Source organism: Sciurus vulgaris, assembly GCF_902686455.1.
Source record: "Sciurus vulgaris genome assembly, chromosome: 2".
NCBI classification, from domain to species: domain Eukaryota; kingdom Metazoa; phylum Chordata; class Mammalia; order Rodentia; family Sciuridae; genus Sciurus; species Sciurus vulgaris.
Genome location: NC_136462.1, coordinates 159,111,204 through 159,137,489, shown reverse-complemented (window position 1 = coordinate 159,137,489; position 26,286 = coordinate 159,111,204). Strand labels below are relative to the sequence as shown.

Below are 26,286 nucleotides of genomic sequence, written 5' to 3'. Positions count from 1 at the left end.
TTACACTTGCTTTATCTCTGTATATTTTTTCTTATTTTTCTTTTTTTTTTTGGAGGGTTGATGGGATGTGACATTTTCAAATACTTTCACACTTTGTTTATAAATTCTTTGGTGTGTATATCCGAGGAACTTTTAACCATTAGAAAATTATCATATTCAGGAAATTAAACATTGATACAATATTATCTAACATATACCTTTATTCAAATATTCCCAGTTAGCCTTTGTAGCTCTTTTAAAAAATTTTGATGCCATGTGAGATCAAGCCTATGCATTCAATGTAGTAATCACATTTTTATCTCCTTTAATCTATAGCAGTCCTACAGTCTTTAAAAAAGTCTTTTATGGCATCTGACTTTTTGCAGGGGACAGTATCAGGGATCAAGCTCAGGGCCTTGCACTTGCTAGGTAAGCATCTACTACTGAGGAACACTCCTAGCCAGATATCTAACATTTTTGAAGTTATTGGTTTTGTAGAAAGTCCTCCAATTTGGATTTGTCTCATTGTTTAGATGGTGTCCTCTGGGTTTCTCCATTGTCACATTACCTTTTCTCTTCATCAGTAATTTAATGTTCTGTGGTGATCTTCTAAGACCATGAATATCCTATTTCCTAACAATATTTGACTTCTTGGTTTTTGCATCCATGCACAATTCCTGCTTGCATCAATCACTACCTGGTGGTGGGGCTATTATCAGTTACTATTTTCAGAAAGACAAGGCTCAGAAAGGAATCTGAACAAGGTCTTCCCTGCCTGACTGAACTAGGAGAGGGATACCAAGCTTCTAGCCCTGAGGTTGGTACTCTGGCCATCCCACCTCCTGGATTATATCACACAGTGGCTTATCTTTTAAAAACCATACATTCTTTGCCTTTCCTCTATTTGCATGCAGACATCTACCTTGGAAATTACTAATTCCTATTCATCTCAGCAGGTTCTGTTATAGGTAGAGTTCCATAAAACAGAGACTGATACAAGGATTCTTGTGCAAGTGATTTCTAGAAGAAAACTCTCAGGAGCAGCTTATGAAGGAGTGAGGGACACGGAATGAGACAGAGGAAGAAGCAAAGCAAAGATGTGGGCTCAACCTGATCCCACAGGGAGAGTGGACAATATCCCAGTATTGTGGGTGCTTACTTCTTGAGACAAGAAACCCGCTGGGTTACAACCACAATTAACATGTCATTAGCAGAGGGCGTGACTTCCCAGGCATTTCCAGAATTGAGGCTTTTGTGAGCTTTTAGCAGCCAATGCCCACAACAGCCAGGGCATGGGCATAGGCACCTGGCCTGGTAAAGGGACTAAGATTGGAATGACGGAATCCATTACACACTCCACATTTCATTCATTAATTCTTTCCTGAAGGTCAATAAAAAGCCACTTTGTCCTGTAATAACATATTATAAATCTCACATGGCCATCCAAATCAAGGAGTAGTCATTTACAAAGACAAGATCTAATTTATGGTTGCTTCTTTATGATGCTCCATTAATCTTATTCACCATCTTCCTGTCTGGAGCCTGGCTTTTTAAGCCAGGGTCAGTCATCAGAACAAAGGCTTATAGCATCTTGAAACAAGTGAGGAGTCACAGGATGTGCATCCCAAAGGAAGGAAGAAGTGTCAACCTATTTCCTCACCACAGACATGAGTGGCACAATTGTTGTGTTAGAGACTGTTGAATTTGGTCTTGGAAAAATATGGCCAACTGGAGACTAGAGGTGGCGGGATGCAGTTTTTTTTCCCCAGGGCTGGAGATCCATCCCGGGGCCTCGTGGTAGGCAAGCACTCTACCACTAAACTACACCCCAGTTGAGAAATACTTCTTTTTTGAGCTCCTAGAATTCCATCAGTGGCATGTTACCAATCCCCATCCCTCAGCCCCCTAATAAAATCAAATACCTAAATGGATCAGAATCAACATGCATGTTTTGTACTTAGCTCCCAAGCAAGTACTGTATAAGGTGTGGTCCTCAGATTAACAGCATCAGTATCACCCAGAGTTTGTTAGAAATACTGCTCTCTGGTCACCCCACACCTGGAGAATCAGAACCCCTGGGGCAGAACCCAGGAAACCGGGGCTTCACACAGGGGATCCCCACACAGGCTCTGAAATTTAGCATGTGTTGATCCTAAGCAGTGGTTGTAAATTTGGATACTTTTTGGGATCTACTGGAGAGACATCTGCATCCCACCCCTGTGCCTCATCCATTTGATCCACATGCAATTTGCCCATTAACTTTGTTTTCAGGTGATTTTTATGGGCAGCCAGGGTTGAGAATCACTGGTCCAAAGTTGGCTTAGCTTATGTGAAGGGAATTTTTAATACTAGCTTCCTTTGAAAGTGTTCTTAGCTGCAAATATTCACTTCAAGAATACCCAAATGTCCTGGAATGGCATTTGCAAAATGCCATTTGTCCCCACCACCACCTTTTTTTTTTTTTTTTTTTTTTTTAAAGTAAGGATTATACTATCTGGAAACTTGTAGCAGAAGCAAAGGAAAACTTGCACATACTACAGAGGAAATAAAAGATATATATATATTTTTTTTTTTTTTTTTTTCTTTGTTCAGGCAGACAAAGCTCAATCTGCAGAGCTTAAGCAATACTCCTGACTCAGCCTCCCAAGTATCTGAGAATTCAGGGGCTAGCCACCATGCCTGGCCTAACAGATAAATCTTAAATGGAAACATGAGATTCTTTAGATCTGAAGAAAGTTGAAAGATGATTGGGGTGGAATGGGGTTTCTGGCAGCCCATGTGATAACATTGTGGCTTCTGTGATGGAGTCTGCACACTCAAACATGATCAGCATAGACTGACTTTTTCTGTGTTCAGTCCCATTTCTTAGTGGAGTCCCTATGGACAATATCACGCTTCCTTTTGGAAATCTTCCCACTCCCACCTTCCATTTGATTTCATCCTCCATCCTTCTTAGTCTTGGAGACTTTATCCAGGCCACACACTTTCTTTGGCCTTAGATGTTTCTTTGGGCTTAGATGTTTGAAGACTGTGTTCCCCAACCTGAACCCACTTAGGACATGGACGCTCAGATCTGATGTTCCTGTTGGCTGCTTCAGAGCCATGTTGATGACCCACCATACCCCTCGAGAGCCAGGGACTTGTCAGTTCTGACTGAGAGAAGGAGAGAAATATAGTGCCAAGCAGCCTTGGACTGGAATTTCAGTCCTTTCCTTTCAAGTAAGGGCATGACCTTGAATAAGATACTTAACTGGTCTGAGCCTGCTGGTCCTCTTTTTTAAAAACCAGGAACATAGTACCTATGGTTCAGTGTTGTTGTGAAGAACAAATGAGAGACTATTTGTAGAGAACCTGGCACGTAGTACCAGGTGGATACTAACTATCCTCTGTTCTAATCCTACTCGTTACCCACAAAGTTAGATCAATACCAAAACCTTCTTTTCAATTTTTAGCTCTGCTGTTTCATGGTTATTGATAACTCTGGACAGATCAGTAACTTCTTGGGCCTTGAATTTAGGGATTAAGTGGTCCCTGACAGAATCAGAATAGGCACCTAAGGAAGTCAATAGGAGTTATTTATTGATATGATTCACATACTATAACATTTGCCTTTTTCAGTTGCGTGATTCATTCAGGGTTTTCAGCATGTCACAATGTTGTACAACCATCACCACTATCTAATATCAGTACATTTCCATCATTCCAAAAAGAAACCTGGTACCTATGTGCAATCATTCTCCATTTTCCTTTTTCTCCATTGCATGGCAACCACTGATCTACTGTCTGAGGATTTGCCTATTCTGAACTTTTCATATAAATGGGATCATATGATACCTGGCCTGTGTGCCTGGCTTCTTTTACTTGGTATAATGTCTTCAAGCTTTATCCCTGTGTCTGTAATTCACTCTTTTTATGGCTGAATAATATTCCGTTGTGAGGATAGACCACATTTTGTTTATCCATTCATCAGCTGATAGACGTTTAGTTTGTTTCCACTTGTTGGCTTTTATGAATAATGTCAATATGATTTTATGAATAGCAGAGTGCCATTCTACTGTGAGATTTCTACTATAAATAATGGTGGCAAAAATGCTTAGATTTGGAAGAAAAAGCAAAATCTGATCATTCAGGTCCAAAATGAATGTATGTATGTGCATTTTGCCTTTAAAGTGGGGCCATATTCATGCTTATGATGAATGCTATTGAACATCAAGACTTTGTGGATACCATACATGGAATTTAGTATTTAGAGTTCTGTCCTCAAAGAAAAAGTGGTTTATGCCTATAGACAAAGACTGAACTAAACAGTATTTAGATTGCACAGAACCTTTTAAAAATGGGATTAGAAATAGAAGTTTGTGTCTTTTGACTACAAAGTACTCTCTATTATAGAGTAAAATAAAAGACCTATCTACCCACAAAGCTTTTAGTCTTGGGTGGAAGACAATAAGGTGACCCCAAGATGGTGCCCGTGCTCTGATAGGTCTGCCCTATGAACTTGTAGGGATGGTCTCTTTGTTAGGAACATTAGCAGCAGCTATTGACCTTGGCCCTTCTCTTTCTCCTAGCATGGTAAGACACAAGGATGGTGGCTATTCTGAGGAAAAAGATGTGAAGATCTGTCCCCGGGACTCTGGCTATGACAGTCTCTCCAACAGGCTCAGCATCTTGGATCGGCTTCTCCATACCCACCCCATATGGCTACAGCTGGGTCTGAGTGAGGAAGAGGCAGCAGAAGTCCTGCAGTCCCAGCCTCCAGGGGTAAGAGTCAGAATCGTTGGAGACAGGTTGAGGCAGCCAGGGCTGCTGCTGCCTTAAAGAGAAACACTTGGAATTAGTTCTAGAATGTTCTTTGTAGCTGGTAGGGAGCATGGTTCCTGATATGGACCTCAGCTGCAATGCAGGGAAATTTTGGAAACTGTAGAGGCAGCTCTCAGGAAAAAAGCCTTTCATGGTTTGTCTTTCTGTCTTCATCTGCAGTGTTCAACAGGGTACCAGGGCATCTGTTTGATGAGGAAGGGTGCCAGCCAGAGCCCTGTACCCCACTTTTTTGAGTGTAGACATAGAGGATGAGCCAGGTCCTCTGTTGCCCCTGCTGCCCTCCTTTCATTCTAAATCTGAGAACCCTCCAGGACTCAGTCATACAATTTGTGACCCAACTTTCTAGAGCTCTGTGTCCATGGATATGTCTGCTCTGTCTACTGATGAAATTCTCTTTTTCTTCATCTTTCTCAGAGGCTTTCCATCTGAATCGAAATTTGATTCAATTTCTTCATTGACTGTCTATTCAAGACTACTGTGTCATCAGGGCCATTCCTTAACTCTATAGAAATTCCTCAGAAAAAATGTTATTCAATAGTTAATATATCCTGTATTATCTGATATGGCAGCCCCTTGATCCATGTGGCTGTTTAAATTCTCATAAATTAAACTAAGTAAAATTAGAAATTTTGTTCCTCAAGTACACTAGACACATTTTAAGTGCCCATGACCCATAGATGGCTGCCATATTGGATAGCACAGAAAAGAGAACATCTCCATAATTGCAGAAACTTTTCATTGTACAATGTCTACTTTGAAACAAAAGATAAATACAACACATCACAGATTAAATACGACTGAAAACACATAAAATTAGATAAAAACTAAGAAATAGATGGAGAGGCAATGTGAGAATTCCATCAGTATCTGACTGAAAAATGTCATAACAGTAGGGCATAAAACTAAACTTTTAAGGGCTGGGGAGATAGCTCAGTTGGTAGAGTGCCTGCCTCGCAAGCACAAGGCCCTGGGTTCAATCCCCAGCACTGAAAAAAAAAAAACTAAACTTTTAAGTTTCCTTGTAGTCAGAACCTGTCTGTCATTACTTTTTCACTTAAAAGAAACAGACAGAAATAAACATTATTGAAACCTCTGTTGGAGCATGCTCAAGGTGACGAAACACACGGTGTTTGATCATCCTTGTGGAGAATTCCTTGGCCAGCACACCAGGTTGTTGCCACTAGTTTTGGTCTGTATGACAAGAAATCCCCTTCTGTGAGGCCCTGCATTTTGCCAGTTGAGTTATCTGCTCTTGCATTTCTGACAAAAATTCTAAAGCAGGACATTGTCATGTTGCCAGGCAACATTCCCTTCCCTGCTCATCTCCCCTCCTGGGGGTAGGGCATGTATATTCCTGCTGAGACCTGTGTGCAGAACAAGCCAAGCAGAACGTTCTCTCCATTTACCTACCTGATCCCTGGACAGGGCCTTCCTGATAAGATAGAACAGGCTGAGGGCAGGTGAGGATAAAGTCAGACCAGCAAATGAAGCAATGCTTCCCCTCCACCAACCAACAGGGGCCTTTCAGGGGTTCTTAGGCCCCTTACCTATCAGGATAGTATTTAGGAAGCATCTGTTTCAATCTGGGGGTGTCCCAGAGATATTGAATCTCCAGATGAATGAACTGAATGGATTCCACAGATGCTTCCCTATGGACACTGGGAGAAAAGAGAACTCAAAGGTCATCCTGGATCTGTACTCACCAGGTACCCAGTTCCCATATTCATCCTCTCCCCAATAAAGTATCTTTAAGAGCTATTACCTGAATGTAATGAAAGAAATAAATATTAGGTGGGGAAAATGAAAGGCTGGAGAAAGACACAGGAATGAAGAGTAAGATGTCCAAATCCAGAAAAGAGGAGTAGCTAAAGAAACACAACAGGAGAAGGGTCATATACTACAGAAGGGAGCCAGGACTCAGCCACTACACTGCACGCTCCAGAAAGCAGCATTTGATTGGTAGGTCAGGTGAATGGTGTCTACTGGAGTTATGCAGTGCACAGCCTGCAGAGTAGTATGTGGCATATTTGCCTCTGCAGTGACATGAGATCAACACTGGGAGTTGGGTTGGTTTAAAGCACAATATTGGGACTTGGAAGGAACTGTTCAAAAGTGAACTTAAGAAAAAGTGGGTAGCCTTGGGGTTGACCAGGGTAAACCTCAGAGCACTCCCACCTACCTTCCAGTGTAACAGCCATTTTTTGTCTTTGGACGATTGTTGCTGTTAGCTATAACATTTTTTTTTCTTGGTATTATGGATTGAACTCAGGGGTACTTAACCATTGAGCCACATCCCCAGCCTTTTTTATATTTCATTTAGAGAAAGGGTCTCACTCAGTTGCTTAGGGCCTTGCTAAATTGCTGAGACTAGCTTTGAACTTGTGATCAAACTTGTGCCTCGGCCTCCTGAGTCGCTGGGATTATAGGTGTGCACCACCATGTCTGGTGCCATAACATCTTATTTTTTCAAGAAAAGCTAGAAATTCAGATTTTAATTTTTTTTTTTAAATCCTGCTTTTTCTCTGCTGGCAACAAATTCAAATTCCTATTTTAAATACACATGAGCTAAATGAGTCAATAAACCCCCAATTCACCAACTATGGGTTAGCCATGTTACCTGTGTTTACAACTTAGGTTTAATTTACCAAGACTCCTGTATGAGACAGGGCCTAGAGAATATGTAACCCCAGCAGTGAAACAGTCACCACATTGAAAATGCTAATGCTGACTAAGGGAGTTCTTAGCTGCCTGGAGAAGATTGATTTAAAGGGAAAATAGGATCCTTCCGAAGCCAGTTATTAGAGAAAGGAATCTTCAGCATGCTTCCAGCATGCACCCCTTTCTTTAGGACGACTGTGTTAGCCATGTAGTACAACTGGGAAGGGGGTTCTGTTCCTGGATATTGGTTGTATTAAAAAATCATATGCCGGCTTCCAATCTTCTAGATGTTTCCTAAACTTGAATTTCTCCTCCCTCAACTAGATCTTTCTGGTTCGTAAATCCACCAAAATGCAGAAGAAAGTCCTCTCCCTTCGTCTACCCTGTGAATTTGGAGCCCCACTCAAGGAGTTTGCCATAAAGGAAAGCACATACAGTAAGTGGTCATTGGATGGTGAGGTCTGGGTTGACATTAGGGCCATGGGTCTCCTGGAAGGAGCCTGGGCTTTCAGACAGACAGACATGGGTCTGAGTCCTGGCATTGAATGACAAGGCAGGTTTTCTCATCTATACAAGGGGGAGGTAATTGTTAACAGGTCAAACAACCTCTGTGTTTATTTTTAGACAGGGTCTCTCTAAGTCACTGAGGCTGGTCTCAAACTTGCAATCCTCCTGCCTCAGCCTCTCGAGTTGCTGGGATTACAGGCCTGCATTGCCATGCCCTACTAACAACAGATCTTCCTAGTTATTAAATTCCTTCTAATACCCAAAGTTCAGTATGATGAATTGGCCTGGAAGTCACTTCCTTTATCTTCTAGAAGCACAATGTTTGTGAAAGCTTCCTTATTATTCATGAAGGTCCCCATGGCCAGAGGTTTTCCCTCCCTAGTATGACAAGACCCCTATCACTTCCCTAGTGCTCTCCAAGTGACTTCAGGTGATTGAAAGAGTGAGTTTGAATAAAGCATTAAAATGGCTGTAAGTGATAACCACAGACCTGGGTCCCACCCTAATGGCGCTTTCCCAGATAGAGCCTTTCTTCTCTATTAATTGGGATGGAAAAGAGGTTACTGTAGAAATACATAGATAGTGCTGGATTGTGACTCAGTGATCATTACATGTATGAGGCCCAAGGTCCTATCCTCAGTACCACAAAATAAATAGATGATCGATAGATAGATAGATAGATAGATAGATAGATAATAGGTGATTTTGTCATTATTTCTGGATAAATATGATTTAATTGGTGATATATATTTTTATGTGATTTAATAATGAACACCACCTCATATTTGTATATACTGCTTTTACATAAATTATTTCATTTTTTAAAATTTCAGTTTCTACTATTACCCTTTTAGTATACAAGTGAAATGCTAATATTGTTCAAAATACTATTATAAGAAAACTGAGACTCAGAGATATTAATCTATCCCAAACGGGTTCCCTCCTACTGAACTCAAGAGCCCATGGTATACATGTTTGTTGTTTGTGTGTCTGTGTATGTCTGTCTGTGACAGTATCTATGTAGAGGAATGGATGTTTTGGGGGATACTTCAGAAATACTAAATAAGCTAAGTAATACAAAATAAGCAGAATGAATAAGGGTTTAGAGTATTAAAAAAGGAAATAACTCGCAACTCGGGAGGCTGAGGCAGGAGGATCTCTAGTTCAAAGCCAGTCTCAGCAACTTGGGAAGGTCTTAAGCTACTCAGGAGCCCCTGTCTCTAAATAAAATACAAAAAAGGGGATGTGGCTCAGTGGTCAAGTGCCCTGAGTTCAATCCTGGGTATCAAAAAATAAAAAATAAATTAAAAAATGAAAATAAAGTGACCCTGATTGAGTACATCTTCATAACACTGAGCATATGTTGGGATGCTTTTGGAGGGAGGACAGTATGAGTAGAATCTCTACAGAGGCTGTGTGAGGGGTGATTGATAACCACATGAGTACTTAAAGTCACATCATTCACTGCTCCACAATTTGGGAGAGAAACAAAATGGTGCAACTCCTGGCCAGAATGTATCTTCCATTCAGAAACTTGTACAGTGGGACCAAGGTGAGAGAACATGGCTTTAGAATCTTTCAAATTGAACTTAACCAAAAGCTCATTTCTGGAAGCCTTGAATCACCAGTTCCACATTCCTTTACCCTTTGCCTTAACCAGAGGTGCCCTGGTTTGGAAGAAAGGAGTGTAGACCAGGAGGTCCCTGTTCACAGGGATCAAGGGTCAAGGGCAGGGGAAGCTGTGCCACGGTGCTGTCATGTGCAGACTGGCCCCTGCCCCGTCCCACCTTGTGCTCTCAACTTTAAGGGGAAAGAAAGATAGTTGTGCAACTCAAGTCCATCTGGTCTGTTTACCAAGCCTTGGAGCATGTGCTCAGCATGAGTCAAGGGCTGAAGCTCTGGGCCACCCGACTGTTTACTGGCCTGAGTCTAGCTGTCACACATCCTCCTTGCAGCTGGTTCTGATAAGCCACACAGTAGTTTGAGAGGACCAAGATTGTCCTGAACATGCTGCATTAGAGGACCCTTCCTTTCCCAGATGCACTCAGGGAAACTCAGCCTGTTTCTGAAATCTCTCTTTTCCAGCCTTTTCCCTGGAAGGCTCAGGAATCAGTTTTGCAGATTTATTCCGGCTCATTGCTTTCTACTGCATCAGCAGGTAAGTCCTCTTCATTTCTTATGACTTTGAAGACCTGTTTGATGTGTGCAATGTTATCAACCACAGGGTTCTTGATTCAAACCAGGAAGAGGGATCTGGGAGGCTGGTCACCTACTAGATGTCTGAAGACAGACTAACTACTTAAATAAAATGTTCACCAAGTTCATTTACCAGGCTCATGATGAAAACAACTACCTGACCCCTCCAGATGTCAACTCACGTTAATAGGATTATTTCTTCAAGCTACTCCTGTCAGCCTGACTCATCAAGTAAGAAATACACATGCACACATACACATGCATGTATTCATGCACACATGTGCATGCACAAGAATACACACATATACACACATGAAAAAAAAAAAAACAGGATGCAAACCTTAACATTTAAAGGTCCTTGATAATGTTTTCAAAAACTCTCTAGGGGATGGTGTGCATTCTACAAATGTGAGCTCTTTAAATCAGTCCTTAATATTGCACAATTGTTCCTCAACCAGCTGGGTGCTCATGTCCTTTTCATAACCAAAGCAACTGTTTTAATCTCTATGAAATTAAGCTCCAAATCAGGATGTTAACTAGTGTCAAAAGGGTTTGAGCTGTAGAAGTCTTTCTCTTATTTTAAATTTTATTTTCCTTCTAGCAGTAATAACTTTTCAAGTCAAGTGTTCTCTCAGAAATAAAGAATTTCTTTTTATGTGCGGAGACTGTCATTACCTTCTGTGGGGCAAGGCTCAGTTTGGTTTCTGTGTCTGGCTTTTCTGTTTGCTCATTGCAGCTGATACAGTAGAGACAGGGCAATCCATTGCCACAGTTGTTTTCAAACATCCCTCCTCACAACTGTCACTCACGGAGGTTAAGAACTTCATTTAGGGTGTTTTTGTTGTTGTTGTTGTTTGATTTTTGTTTGGATTTAGGAATTAGGTTATTCCTCAAAGACTGAGTTATATGCACATCCTACCTGTTGACTAGACCCTGCCAGAGGACAGGCACTAAGCTCTCCAGGTTAACCGGAGCTACATAATGCATGACCTGAGGAACAGGAGGCATTTCCAGAGGGAAAATTCATAACTGCCTGCTACCAAAAAGAAAATAAGAGCCTTCCCTAGGATTAGGAAGTGACCCTGTGAGTCCTGTCCAAGGGGGATGTCACCTGCCATGGTTGGACTACAATCCCATCGGCTGTATAAAGAAATTTGCTGCCCAGAGTGCGAAGACTGATGGTGAAGAACATCCCCCCAGCATCTTCCCAACCCACCTCCTCCAGCTTCCCTGGCCTCCCCCACCCTCACCCCAAGGAACCACACCAGGTCTGATCTGAATCTAACCTGGTCAGAGGAGACTATTTCATTATGAATATGTCTGCCAGAGGTGAAGTTGACTGATATTTATCTTCAGAGTCTGTGTTGGTTGTTGTTGGGAAAGAGGCTTATACTTACAAAAACAATACTTGGCCGCACCCCAAAAAAGATACCATCTCTCCTCTCTGCATTCATAACAGACGAGAGTACCTGCTGTCCAGGACTCTCTGATAATTAAAGGATATAAGGTATATGAAAGCAGCCCTTTATAAAGTACAAAGCATGGTACCCATGTAAGGTACTTACAGAAAAATCCCATCGTTGACATTTTACAATTAGAGGGACCTGAGATTAATTTTCCTATTTTAAAAATGCAAAGGCGCTTGATGTTTTTGTTTCCCTTTTGATGCAGCTCATCTGTGTTCTTGGTAATCAGTAGTTGATGTGATTCAGTCTTCCCAAATTATTTAAAATATATATTCGTTGGTTTTTAGTACAGAAATAATACTCAAATAGAGAATATAATTGAATTATCACACAGAATGTGTCCCGTATGCACTGGACAAGAGAATTCATGGATCAGTAGGTTCAGGATTTGCCACATTGGGAGGCCCATTGGAAAGTATGATTGAAATACAAATAATGGCAGCAGTTGACCACCAATGCCCACCTCACTGTCACTTTGGTGTAATTAGGTTGATAATAGAGAACTGAACCTCAAACTTTGATGTGCACTAGAATCACTTAGGACTTTGCTAAAATACAGAATCTGATTCAGGGGGTCTCAAGTGGTGCCTGAAATCCTGCGAACCAACCAATTCCTGAGTAGTGAGGATGCTGGTCCTCTCACCACACTTTATCAAGGGGATAAAGGAAATATCTGTTATCTGTGCTGGGCACCATACAAACATGGTCTAATCTTCATGATAACTCTCTAAATCAGGATCATGAAGACACTGAGGCTTAAAGAGAGTAGGCATTTGCCCATAATCATTGGATCAAAAATAGCAGCTATGGGATTTGAACCTATACTTTCCCATTATACTCTGCCAGATGCACAGACCTTGGGGTCCAATACTAACCCTCACTTCACCTGCAAGAACTCTATGAGAATGTGCCAAGGACCATACCTGTGTTGTTGTGTGATCCTGACCCCATAGAATATGGGACATTGCAGCTTCCTCCCATGGTGTTATTTGGACCCCATAGGAACAGAAGTGCTAGTAGTTAGTTACTTAATAATGTTAGTGTCTTCCCCTTTAGAAATGCAACATATAGAACAAATATAAAATAATAAATCTAGACTATGTATGTATTGAAACTATTGGGTGAAACATTTATATTTAAGATGATGACTTCATTACACAAGATTTAGGGTCTCAGGTATGGTGGTGCACACCTGTAAGCCCAGCTACTTGGGAGGTTGAGGCAGGAGAATCACAAGTTCAAGGCCAGTCAGTATAATTTAGTGAGCTCCTGTCTCAAAATAAAATAAAGGTCTGGGTGTGCAACTTAGGAGCAGAGCACTTGCTGAGCATGTGCAAGGTCCTGAGTTCAATCCTCAGTATGACAAAAAAGAAAAAAGGATTGGGGTCCCTCTTTAAATAAGGAATAAGCAAGAAGGAAGTGTGTGTGTGTGTGTGTGTGTGTGTGTGTGTGTGTGTGTGTATAGATGCTGGGATGCTCCTTAGCTGGCACAGTGAAGAAGACTCATGTACAACATCTAATTTTCTGGCAGATCAAAGCCTACAACCATCCATTAACAAATGGCAGGTGTGGCTTCCTCATACGTCATTAAGAAAAACCTAAACCAGTCAAGTGATATTTTAAACTGCAGGTACTGCATTGAACCACATAAACACTTAAAATAAACAGGCTGGTTTTGTTGTATGTGGCTTCCCCTACAAATTGTCTGAAAAAAAAAGTCGATTTTAATTAAGTTGGTCCAGCCATATGAACATTTATTTGCAGGATACTTTGGTATTACCAAGTTCTGGTTCCCACTCATCTTCATCTTGGATTATAATCAGGTCACCACTGTGTCAGGTCAGGCAGTAACTAATAGAGATGCTGCTGGCCCCTGCAGCTCCATCTGCTTCATCTCAAACAGACACAAATGGACAAGCAGAAAGGGGGTGCTCACAACATTTAGGGGACAGACAAAAAGGTCTTATGGAAGCAGGAAGTGATCTGAGCTGGATACCCTAGGAAAGAGCTCCCTCCTGACTTTATGTGAGCAGCATGGTAGCGCTTTGGTGACACAATGAAGTGTCAAAACATCCCTGTTTTGTTCTTTCCACTAATTTTACAACTTTGTTATTCATTGTCAACAGCTTCAAAGAATCCAAAATTATCTAGTCATCCAGATTTAATCTGGTTGGTTCTAGAATGTTGCCTCATCTTAACTATAAACAAGTCATTTGGTATAGTTATTCTCTACAGTGGAAATTTTTTAAACATTTTGTGATGACCAAATACAGGCAGAGGCTCCAAGTTTTCTCCCTCACTAACCGCACACCAGCCACAGTGGCCTGCCTCCTTGCTGTTTTCATGTTGGACCCTCTCCTGCCTTAGGGCCTTTGCACCTGCTGCTCCCTCTGCTTGGAATATTCTTCCCCTCAAGGTTTACTCTGTAGCTATGTAGAGATCTTCACTCAAACATCTTCTCATGAAGCGTTGTCTAGCCAGCTCTGACCCTCAAAAATTCTTTATTCCTCATTCATTTGTAACTTTTATCTACAGCATATGCCCCTTCCATTATATTCTATAAATTGCATATTTATTCATTGTCTGTTGATATCCACTGGAATTAAGCTCCATGGTGGCAGGGACTCATGTTTTTTTTTTGTTTTTTGTTTTTTTGTTTTTTTGTTTTTTTCCCAGCTCTGGAACAATGTTTGACATACCCTGGATGATCAAAAAAAATTTTTTTTTATTGTCAATGGACCTTTACTTTATTTGAAAATATGTGGTGCTGAGAATCAAACCTAGTGCTTCACACATGCTAGTCAAGTGCTTTATCGTTGGAGCCACAACCCCAGCTCCACAAACATTTTTTTCAATGAATGGAATAACTATTTTTCTTAATAAGGACCATAACTACTACCAAAAAATAGCACTTTTTCAAGTCATCACTGTTGTTGAATATTCATTTCATTCACTGATTCATAAAACACTTTCTCCCTGTCCGTGTCAAGCAAAGTGTTGTGCTGAGCCCCATGGAAAAGTCACCAATGCACGGAGCATGGTCCTAAGTCTTGTATATAAAAATGAGCAAATGTCTGTTTTATCTGCTTTTACCCTTTCTGAGAAAGCAAGTCATGGTCCATGCATTTACTCCTAATGACTTAATGCCCTGCCTGAGACAGGATGCTTCTGTGAACTTAGCTCCATCCTTTTGGGCCTATTGCTCTGTGATACCTGGGTTTGCCCATCCTTACCTGGCACCATGTCGCTTGGGCAGTTGTTGATATGAGATGCCTTATACTTGCCTTCAGTGCATGGTCCAGGGGTCAACAGCATTCTTCTAGGAAGCTTGGAAGAAATGCAGATTCTCCAGTCCTACCCAGACCTCTTGAACCAGAGTATACAATATGCAAGATAACAAGACCCCAGTGATTCATGCACACATTAAAGTTAGAAAAGATCTGTCTTAAAACACAGGAGAAAGTTTTGTCTCTAGTACACAATGGACAATGTGTGGGCTTTACTGGAAAATGACACAAGTAAAACTAGTAGACATTTGCTGAGTACCTGCTATGTGTAAGATAATGGGCTAATAAATCCTGTCTTAGGATTGCACATTCCTGTTCAGGGAGTTGGAGCCTGATGTTCAGATGGGCATCTAGCAAATTAGTACAGACTATTTAAGAGGTGTGATGGACCTACCAACACAGTCAGCAATTCTGATGTTAACTCTTACATACCTTTTAGCTACCCAGCAGGGAAATTTGATCCTCACTGTGGATGTTGAAACTATGTGGGCTTGCTTCTTGGTCTGTCCTGAGTGTGATAATGCAAACAAGGATCATACATGGTGAGTTCTATCACCAGTAAAGAGCAGTTCTGGTTGGATACAGTGCAGTGTCTACTTAGAACATTTTAAACAGTTTAAGCTAAGACATCTCTAGGGTTAAAATGAATGCAAAAGATGGAAACTGGATATGTAATTACAAGCATTCTCTCTTTTTCTGAAAAATCAGGGATGTTCTGCCATTCACCTTGAAGTTGCCTTATGCCATTTCAACAGCCAAGACTGAGGCTCAACTTGAAGAACTAGCCCAGCTGGGACTAAGTAAGTGGGTGTCCCCTGTGCAGGTCTATCTTAAAATGAGTTCATGGAACAGAGTGAGTGTGGGACTGGCTAAGGCTATGTTGCTATGTCAAACAATCCTATGGTCAAAAAGAATCCCCACCTCCATGGCAAGACCCAGCCCTCGGGTCCATACAGCTTCTTTCTGCATTCTTTTGGAATTCTCTCAGGATTCTTTATGTCATGTGTTCAAGAGGGACTGGGACTGAGTTTTCCTAGGTAACACCCAAATTTTCCCTACTGTCTTCTGTCAACAGTTTAGGCTACCCAGAATGTCAGAATCCTAATGCACATAACATACACAACTGTGATCCACCAGGATCTTCCCTTTCTGTGGCATCTTTCTGGGGAAAGGCTCTGCTTGACAGAAAGAGAAATCCAGGGTGATACATCTCTTATGCATTGTTTTATTTTGAGGGTCATGTGGGCACAGATAATACTTCTGCGCTTTGAGGAATTTGACAGTGAAGGCATCCCAAGTAACATCTGTCTTACTTCCTCTCTTATTGTTCAATTTCTGTCCTGCTGTTCTGCGTCACCTTTCTTTCCCTGCTAAGGATCCTTGTTCTGACAGCCAGGTACTTGCTTCCCACTTTTATGTCTTTGCCAATGCCACTGAAAACTCTCCGGTTCTATTGGACAATGGGTAACAATGGATTGGGACATACAGCTCACCCAGTTTCTGTGTCCCATTGCTTTAGGGAATCTGTGTGGGTTTCACTTTTTCACAATTTTTTTCTCCTAGATGAAGAGGGAAAATTCTCTTAAGATTTCAGGACTTCTATCTTTGGATAATTAGCAATCAGGCCAAACTATTTGAATGCAAGTTTGGGATTTTGAAGCCCTAATACCAGAATTCCTAGAACCTAACGAATTAGGAAACTTGACTCAGAAAATAAAAAGTTTGTATGTATATTGGCATATTTTTCCTTTAGTCTAAAAAATGTGTTATAAAGTGGGTGTTATTTCTGAGGGAGCTCCCCTAATTCATAAAGAATCCTGACAGTAGCTCCAAACTCCCTTCTCCATCCCTTCAAAAGGATGACCATATGTCTGAGTCCTTTCTGGGAAAGAGAATCCCAGGGCAGGGGACGGAGTGGGGATGGCAAAACCATTTTTTAAGGCCCTACTTAAAAGTTGTACCTTCTCTTGCAACTAAGTTCTGCATACCTCTGGAGGGAAATTAAAATACTTCCTGAAGTTAATAACATCAACTAGATTATATGCCTTTTTAATTTTTATTTGCTTATCCTCAGTGCTGGGGATTGAACTGAGGGCCTTGAGCATGCTAGGCAAGTACTATACCAGTCAGCTACACCCCACCCCTAATTATAGGCCTCTTGAAGGCATGCACAGTGTCTCGGTTTTCTCTGGTGACCTCCATCCCCATAGCACTCTCTGGTTTGGTCAGAAAGCAGTGTATGCTTAGTTGCTGGGACTGAAGGACTGAAGTATCGAGGGCAATGCTTGAGGTGTGATGCAAACATAAAAACAAAAATAGCCTATTCCAGTGGCTGCTAGCTAACTGAACATGAATGAGTTCTAATGAATGTATATTCAAATTGTGATTCTTTTTTTTTTTTTTTTTTTTTTGGTGGTGGTGCTGGGAATTGAACCCAGGGCCTTGTGCTCACAAGGCAAGCACTCTACCAACTGAGCTATATCCCCAGCCCCCAAATTGTGATTCTTAATGTGACCCTTATCCATTTTGGGTGGAAACAGCACATTTTAAAATTCTGCATGTCACTTATTCATCCAGCAAATATTTCTCAAGGGTTTGCTCTGTGGCAGACATCATGTCCCTTACCAAGGGTTTGGAGATTAATAAAATCTCCCTCCCCTTATTAATGCACTTCATAGATTATATGGGAGAGATACATACATGTGAACCACGTGTTCTAAGCCTTGTAAGGTCTTACAAAGTCTTACAACCATGACAGAGGAATCTAAACAGGATCCAAAGGACCTGGGAGTTGGAGCAGTTAGTTCCTCCAAAACTTGCTGTGTTGGCCAATAGAAACATAAGGCAAGTCCACATATAATTTACAATTTCCAGTAGCCACATTTAAAAAAACACAAATTAGTGTTAACTATTTTATTTTATGTAATATATCCAAAATATTGTCATTTCAACATGTAACCAGTATTTTAAAAAAATGTATTTCATGAGCTAGGCACAGTGGCCCATATCTATAATGCCAGCAACTCAGGAGGCTGAGGCAGAGGGACTGTAAGTTCAAGGCCAGCCTCTTAAGTTCAGCAACTTAGCAAGACCCTAAGCAAGGTAGTGAGACTCTTGTACTTTAAAAAAAAATAGAAAAAGAAAAAGAAAGAAAATTAACAAGGGATGGGAAGGTAGCTTAGTGGCAAACACCCTTGAGTTCAACCCCCAGTACCAAAAATAAATAAATAAATAAATAAAGTTCATGATAGATTTTGCATAGTTTTTTCGTTGAAAGTGTCTGAAATCCAGTGTTCATTGTATACTCATAGCACATCTAATTCAGAAATATGTAGTCTGTGTTTAGATTTCATTAAATTCAGTCCAAAAAGTAGATTCATGTACCCAAGTTCCTAACATGCCTAAACATTTGCCAGTAACTGAATTGAGCATGTTTTAAATTTTACTTTGAATTTCATATTAAGTTCCTCAATTGCACCAACAGTCTTTCAGGTGCTCAGTAGCCAACTTTGATTGTTGGCTCTTGTGTTGGATGGCATAGAAGTAGAGGAAAGGAAGGAAGAATGTAGGAAAGTCCTCAGGAAATGGGTGACACAGATACTAACACCAGGCATGTCACCACACAGATGGGGCAGGACCAAGACTCCCAATGTAAATGTAAACCTTTTTCCAATTCCTCCTACCCCTCTGCTTGCAAGGCTACTCATTCTGGGTCCATAGGAAAGAAACACAGGTAAAGCAAATCCAGCAAGAGAGAAAGAACATAACCTATTCCAAATGGAAATTATAACAGATACATTAATCACCATCACCACCTCCCCTAAATTGCATGGAAAACTGGGGCCCTTCTGAAAGAGAAGACCCAAGCATAACTTCCCTAAGGAGGTGATGGGATTTGGGAAGGAAGAACAACAAACCACAAAGATAAAGGGATAATAGAAACTGCAAATGGCATTTGCATAAATATCTTCTTTTTTTTTTTTTTGCTGATAGGACCTGTAAGCATAGTTTTCCTCTTCTTGAGGTTTTAATGCTGAATGTGTAAAACCCTAAGCAGATTGTGTAACATTCCCCAGGCCCAGCTGCTGGTCCTACCCATTTAAAGCGGAACTTTGAGGCCTGATTCCTTGGCTGGCAGTTGCCTCCGTGGAGGGCATCCCAGGAGAAGTTGATTGGAAAGGGTGGTTATTGCTTTGAGAGCTGACTTGGTTTTTGCAAAGCAAGCTAGGGAGGCCTGAGGTCCTTTTCTGAACTTTTCTGTAACAATTCCAGTTATTTTCTTCCTTTTGATTTACCTGTAAAAAGAGCTGGGCTAGAGTTGTCTGTTGGCCAAACCAACATTTCTCAAGGGCTTTGATTGTGAGAGGCTGCTAGAGCCTCCTCATGAGCCCACAGCTGGGCCTGGCAGCCTTTTTGCCCTTTCCAGTAAGAAAATGCAGTAAAAGTAAAAAGGGAAAAAGCAAAAAACAACTCCAAGTTTAGCACCTCCCCTCTGAGGCACGTGTTGTTGTATACAGTGTGTGTGTGTGTTTTATTGTAAAGGAATGGCCCAAATGTACTGTATTTACATTCTTGTGTTCACTGATAATGACTTTCAGATTTTTGGAGCTCCTCAGCTGACAACAAACCCCCAAACCCTCCACCTCCCCATAGGCCTCCCTCCTCCTCCTCCGATGGCATCTGTCCTGCCTCCCTGCGTCAGCTCTGCCTTATAAATGGAGTGCATTCTATAAAAACCAGGACGCCTTCAGAGCTGGAGTGTAGCCAGACCAACGGAGCCTTGTGTTTTATTAATCCTCTTTTCTTGAAAGTGCACAGCCAGGACCTCAGTGGAGGCCTGAAGCGGCCGAGCACAAGGACTCCCAACTCGAATGGCACGGAGAGGCCTCGGTCCCCCCCACCCAGGCCCCCGCCACCCGCTATTAATAGTCTCCACACAAGCCCTCGGCTGTCCAGGACTGAAACCCAGACGAGCATGCCAGAAACAGTCAACCATAACAAACATGGGAACGTAGCTCTGCTTGGACCGAAACCAACTCCCATCCCTCCACCCCGGCTGAAGAAGCAGGCTTCTTTTCTGGAAGCAGAAAGCAGCGCAAAGACCTTGACCGCCAGTCAGCCCGGTCTGGACCGGGAGCTGGAGCTGGGCACAGCTGGCAGCGCAGGTGGAGCCCCGCCTGGGGACGCCCCCGGGGATTGCACAAGGGCCCAGCCTCCCAGCTCTGAATCACGGCCCCCGTGCCATGGAGGCAGACAGAGGCTGAGCGACATGAGCATTTCCACTTCCTCCTCCGATTCGCTGGAGTTTGACCGGAGCATGCCTCTGTATGGCTACGAGGCGGACACCAACAGCAGCCTGGAGGACTATGAAGGGGAGAGTGACCAGGAGACCATGGCACCCCCTATCAAGTCCAAAAAGAAAAGGAACAGCTCTTTCGTGCTGCCCAAACTCGTCAAATCCCAGCTCCGAAAGATGAGTGGGGTGTTCAGCTCCTTCATGACCCCGGAGAAGCGAATGATCCGTAGGATCGCCGAGCTGTCCCAGGACAAATGTACCTATTTTGGATGCCTGGTGCAGGACTACGTGAGCTTCCTGCAGGAGAACAAGGAGTGCCACGTGTCCAGCACAGACATGCTGCAGACCATCCGGCAGTTCATGACCCAGGTCAAGAACTATCTGTCTCAGAGCTCAGAGCTGGACCCCCCTATTGAGTCGCTGATCCCTGAAGACCAAATTGGTAAGTACCCACTTTTTCCCCCAAAATGTAAAATCTACTATAACCTTGCCAGACAGTACATCCATCTTGATTTAAATGGGAAAAAATTAACTTCTTAAGGTACCTGTTACATACTAGACTTGAAAATGTTTGGGGGGAATGACTAATTGGAACTACAGAATGATTCTGTTTGGGGATGGAGTCTGTGCCACTTTGGAGAGTCTGAGTTGCTCCCTTCTGTTGCTGTGTGTGCCGGCTGCCTTGGTTGAGCAGGCTGGGCTGAAGTGTGCAGGCTGGATACTCGTAGAAAGGTATTTTTGGTTGTCTTTGGAGAAGCAGTAGGTGTTCTGCTTTGTTTGGGAAGTAAACTTTTTATGGAGGTTGTAGCATATGTTCAGGGAGGGCAAAGGTCATACATACAGCGCCATGAGCACACCTGTGTACTAGTGCCAGCTCAGTCAGTACAATAGGACCAGCATCCAGGGACCCGGGGACCCTGACCTGACCCAAGGGTAGCTTCCCTGATGGCCTTGCATCCCACAGAGTTCTGTACCAGACCCAGTACTGGAGCAAAAAAGCAAAAAAAAAAAAAAAAAAAAAAAAAAGAAAAAAGAAAAAGAGAAACTTATGTGGTATACCTTTAAAAGAAGTAACATAGTTTGGAGGTCACATGAAAGACATTTTTTCCCCCTCCAAGTCAGGGGGAAATGCTTTCTTTATAACCTCATTGGAGATTAGAACTGTTAATAATTACTTTGGCAAGTAACTGGTTGCCAGGGCAAATTTGAATTTGGCAAACAGGCTTTTTTTCCTTTTTTTCCGCCAGGGCTAGAGTACTGATGTTTTTTTTTTGGTTGTTGTTTTGTTTTGTTTAATTGCAGGTTGACTCTAAAAGGTTAATCTCAGAGACTTTATTCACTGGGTGGCAGCAGTCAAAAGAGATTCCAGACATTTCCAGGCAGTTTAGCAGAAGTTAAGCCTGAATTTCTTTTTTCTGATTGGTTCTGTTTGTTGAAAATAGTAAACAGTGTGTGGTAGAGTGGCCTCTCCTCCCTCTCTCTGTCTCTCTTCTTTAAGTGAAGTTGAGCTACTCTTTGATTTGCTTACAAAGGAATCAAAGCCTTGTTTGTTTTCTCGAGGTTTGATCAGGGCGTGGTTAGAGCCCGGGTGTTTCTGCTGAGTGGCTAAAAGGAATGTGTCCTTGCTAGGTGCCTTAGAATCGAAAAAGCTTCCAGAGATGGCAGGCAGAAAATCCATACAAGCTGCCTCTTTCCTCTAACCCCCCCCAGATCCCCTTTCAAGGGAGACCAGCTCTGACTTAGTATTAACAGAGACCCCCGACCTGTAGGAGAGACTTCCTGTCCAGGGTTGGGGGGCAGCCAGCCGGCACTGATGTCAGGCCTGAGCTATGTGGCAGGCAGAGCCAACCAGCCCACAGAGAAGGTTCCTGAGGAAAAAAGGGCCTCAGGACTCTGCTTCCCTGCTGATGTCTTAAGCATCAATCCCAGTCAGTCTCCGGACTTTTGTAATGAAATTCAGATATGGTATTTGCTCTTAGAGCTCAGGGGCTCATTTTCTCCAAAAAAGCATGTTGAAAATTACACACTTCCCTGCTGCAGAGGGATGCAGCTTTTAATTTAAAAGCTAACGTCCTAATGAGAAGGGAACTCAAGATCCATGGAGCCTTTAATATGAGCCGGGCAGTGTTCAAGCTATTTCAGGGGGTCCTCACCTCACCCCTGTGAAAGAGGCCTCTGCATCATTGTAGGGTGGAGGAAGCAGGACTGTGCCAGCAGGAGCCATTTGTCCCAAGGCAACACCAGTCAGTAGTTAACAAGTTCTGTATTTGCAATTCTGTGGGAGCCTAAGCCCCCTTCCCCCTTAAAAAACTAACCCTTCTGCTACTGTCATGTTTTTATTTATTTTATTTTTTTCCACTACTGGGGATTGAACCAGGGCACTCTACCACTGAGTTCCTTCCCTGTACCTTTTTATGATTGTTTTTAATTTTTTTTTTTTTTTTTTAAATTTTGAGACAAACTCTTCCCTGGTTGCCCAGGCTGGCCTCGATCTAGCGATTCTCCTGCCTCAAGCAGGAAATACAGGTGTGCACCACTGTGCCAGGCTATGCTTATGGGAAATTGTAATAGTAGGCTGACCTTTTGTTGAAGCAGAGAGCTTTGTAAAGATGTGGGTGTGATCTCTGGACGCATTGCATGGTTTTTTTTCTTGTTGTTGTTGTTCTTGGTTTATGGGTTTTGTTTGTTTGAGATGGGTTCTTGCTATGCTGCCCAGGCTGGCCTCAAACGCCTGGACTCCAGTGATTTCTGCTGCCTCAGCCTGCTGAGTAGCTGGGAATACAGGCATACACCACCACAGCCAGCCTGATGTGTTGTTTTTTAACATTTGCATTAAAGCAGGCATTGGAAACATCATTCCCTTTTGAAAGTATAGTTACGGCAGACTTTTGAAAGTAAGGGGAAGGTGATTAAAGCAGAGGTCAACCTAAGAAACTCATCATGAGGAGGGAAGGATGTGACCTTAATTATTAGAAAACCAGTCCCTTTGGATGTGCAAATTACTAGGTTAGGAACTCTGACCAATCTGTGTTTTACATCTTCCTAAATGAAGGGCTCACTAGTTAACTACATGCTTGTTAATGCAGTGACACCTTTGAGACTCATAACTCAAGGGTGGTATATTTCTCTAGATAGTGTTCATATTTTGCAAATTCGGGAACGAAGGCCAAGACACGTAAAGTTATGTGCAGAGGTGAAGCCCTGGTATGTAAGCGAGTGTGCGCCCATCCCAGGTCTCCTTGTGTCTGTTGAATGCTCATTCCCACCACAACTTAACTTACTTCCTGGGGGTAACACCAGATAATTTTCACTTTGAATGCCATCCCCAGAATCTCAAGCCTCAAATTTGTTCTGAACAGGTGTTTACTAATGCTCACAAGAATGCCAGCTGGGGTTCTCTGCTTTAAAAAAATCTAGTCCTGTCATCCTTTCACATAACTTCTGGAGGACACAGCTCCATACTAGGAGACAAGAATTTTAAAGTCTAGATTCACAGAACAACCATCCTGAAGTCAAGAGCGTATGAGGAGGCATTTCGCTGGTTTAATCCCTATAGAATTAGAGCAGTCATTTGTGGGTGAAAAATGACCATTTGGATGTGTGCTTACGGATCTCTCTTGTGTACAGAGGTCATGCTGATCTGTTTTCTTCAGAGGTGGTTCTTTGACTGCAGACAGAAAACTCAGTGGGGGTTGGGAGGATGCCAAATAGTTCTCTCACTCTCATTTTGCCCATGTGCTGATGCCAGTATCCTTTCTAGTACTTTCTAGGCAAGGATAAATGATAAAATAGATCAGTCTCCAAATTGAAAAACTGCCACTGCAAGTGGTGCACTGTAAATGGTTATGTGTTTTCATGGAAATTCTTCATTCTATGTATTTGGAGTACTTCCACTCTGAAGTTCTGCCACTTAGAGATTCTTGTTAGTTACCTGACATTAGTTTGACCATCCTGGTTGAAAAATTAAGTTAATGAGGGTTAGACATGGGCTAACTTCCAGGGGAACCAGCTCTCCCCGCATGCCAAGGTCACCCATCGGGTTTCACTTTGGGGCACCTGTCACAAACTCACCCTTTTAACATGGTGCATCAAAGAACAAATCAGTGTTTTAACAAAACGCGTACAAAACTCCGGGGAAAGTTCCTTCATTGTCAGAGTTAGGCTCATTGTTTGTGACCCATGCTATAAAGTATATAGATGGGGTGCCATTACTGGTTACCCCAACATTTGTTCCTCATTGTCAGGTTTCCACATCATACCATTCTTGTTTTGGTCTTTTTCAAATAGTGGGAGACACATTTGCTAAAATTTCTGGTGAAGAACTCTACTTTTGCAGAACTTGTAACAGGGAAGCCATTTGTCTTGATTTTAATAAAATAATTTCTATTTCTGATGACATCAATCTTAGGAAATCCCTCTGTTTTCAAGTCTTGCTTCAAGAAAAGCAAAATCTCTCCAACCCCCAAAATGTTAGTGATTGCAAATTTTCTATTTCATTTAAACTATTCACTAGACTATCAACTGAGATACAAGTCAACCATTCCCATTCCTAAGTCAGTAGTGAAAAACAAGATGATACATTTTTTTCTTTAATTTCTATAAACCAAAATATGTGTTTTCTCCAAATATTATTTTAGTTATTGGAAAAAGTATCCTTGAGGTCAATGTCATATGTCAAAGAGCACATCAGTTTATATATTCAAGTTTTGTTTTTTTTAATGGAAAAAGGGTACTGAAAATGTGGTTACATACTAGAGAATAAAGCAAGCATTAAAAGGGGGATTGAGAGCCAGGCACAGAGGCTCTTGCCTGTAGTTTCGCTATTTGAGAGGCTGAAGCAGGAAGATCACTTGAGCTCAGGAATTTGAGACCAGCCTGCACAACAGAGTGTGACCCTTCCTCCTCCTCCCTCCAAAAAGTGGGTGGCGACCGATGCAATTCCCTAGGAGTTAAACAGTCACATCTACTGTGGTTCAGATCCATTTTTTAAAAAATGAATATCTATGTCTGGCTTAAGTTTCAGTATCTAATGTGATGTGTGTGTCTGTATGTGTGTACTAGGGATTAAACCCAGGGGTGTTGTACCACTGAGTTATATCCCCAGTCCTTTTTATTTTTTATCCCGAGACAGGGTCTTGCTAAGCTGCCCAGGCTGGCCTTGAACTTTTGATCCACCTGCCTCAGCCTCCCAAATCACTGGAATTACAGATGTGCACAACCACACCTGTTTATCTGCCTTTAAAAAAAAAAAAAGATACATTCTGAGATATAGCCAAAAAAACATATTAGTGCCAAACTGAGATTGAAACCTTGAATCTTCGGACTTTTGATCTAGTCCTTGTGATCCTTGTATAGCAAATGTTTTTGAACAGTTAAAAATGGGTAGAGAAATAGCAGAAAGATTGGCCTCTTGTAGAGTACAAAAAGTATGCCTGTATTAGTTTGGAGAATTAGATATATAGAAGACCACAACACAAAGTGCCCCTCCCCCCCGCCGTGAGCCATCAGTTATTCAATAATTTGTATGGTAGGGCATCAAAATTAAGTCATTTACTTATGTCGACCAAAAGAATGTTTGCAATCCTGCAGATGAGAACCTCTGAACAGTGGGTCACTGACTGACTCCATGGTACTCCATGCAGGAAGCTGTCGGCTCAGTGATTCGCCCAGGCCTTGCTCATGAGGTGGGACCTGGGGAGTGGCATCACAGAACTAGTTATGTCTGTGCTAGGGTATTTTCTGACATATCCCTCTCAGCAGGAAACACATCAAAGCATGAGAATCCTTAGGGCTTTGACACATTTTTCCACCACTCTGCTCCTGCCAAAAGATGGTTCCAACTGGGTGTCTCTGTGAAGTACCACATAGACAGAGCCCTCACTGGTCCATGGGTCTGACCTGCACTCCTGCCTTGCAAACCCAGTCTGTCAGAGACAGGGCACACCTCCCACTCTCTCCTCTCAGCACTGTGTCCACTTTGGAGGTTCTTAAGTACTCAAGGCCCTGGGTGAATCAGCGAACTGCCTCATCAGTAGAGTCAAAGAATAAGTATAAATACATACACTCACCCTTCCAT

The 26,286-nt window shown here is 42.1% G+C and overlaps 1 protein-coding gene across 12 annotated transcripts in view; it reads left to right on the top strand.

The window, feature by feature from the left end:
• Nucleotides 1–26,286, top strand: part of RIN2 (Ras and Rab interactor 2) — a 220,823-nt gene that overhangs the window by 172,224 nt on the left and 22,313 nt on the right. For 11 of the 12 annotated variants that reach the window (XM_079123219.1, XM_079123221.1, XM_079123222.1 and 8 more), the window contains 5 exons: nt 4,548–4,740; nt 7,783–7,894; nt 10,051–10,123; nt 15,623–15,714; nt 19,513–20,652. In XM_079123219.1, coding sequence (XP_078979345.1) covers nt 4,548–4,740; nt 7,783–7,894; nt 10,051–10,123; nt 15,623–15,714; nt 19,513–20,652 — 1,610 coding nt within the window. The remainder of the gene's footprint in view (nt 1–4,547; nt 4,741–7,782; nt 7,895–10,050; nt 10,124–15,622; nt 15,715–19,512; nt 20,653–26,286) is intronic. The other variant, XM_079123220.1, reaches the window with a different exon arrangement.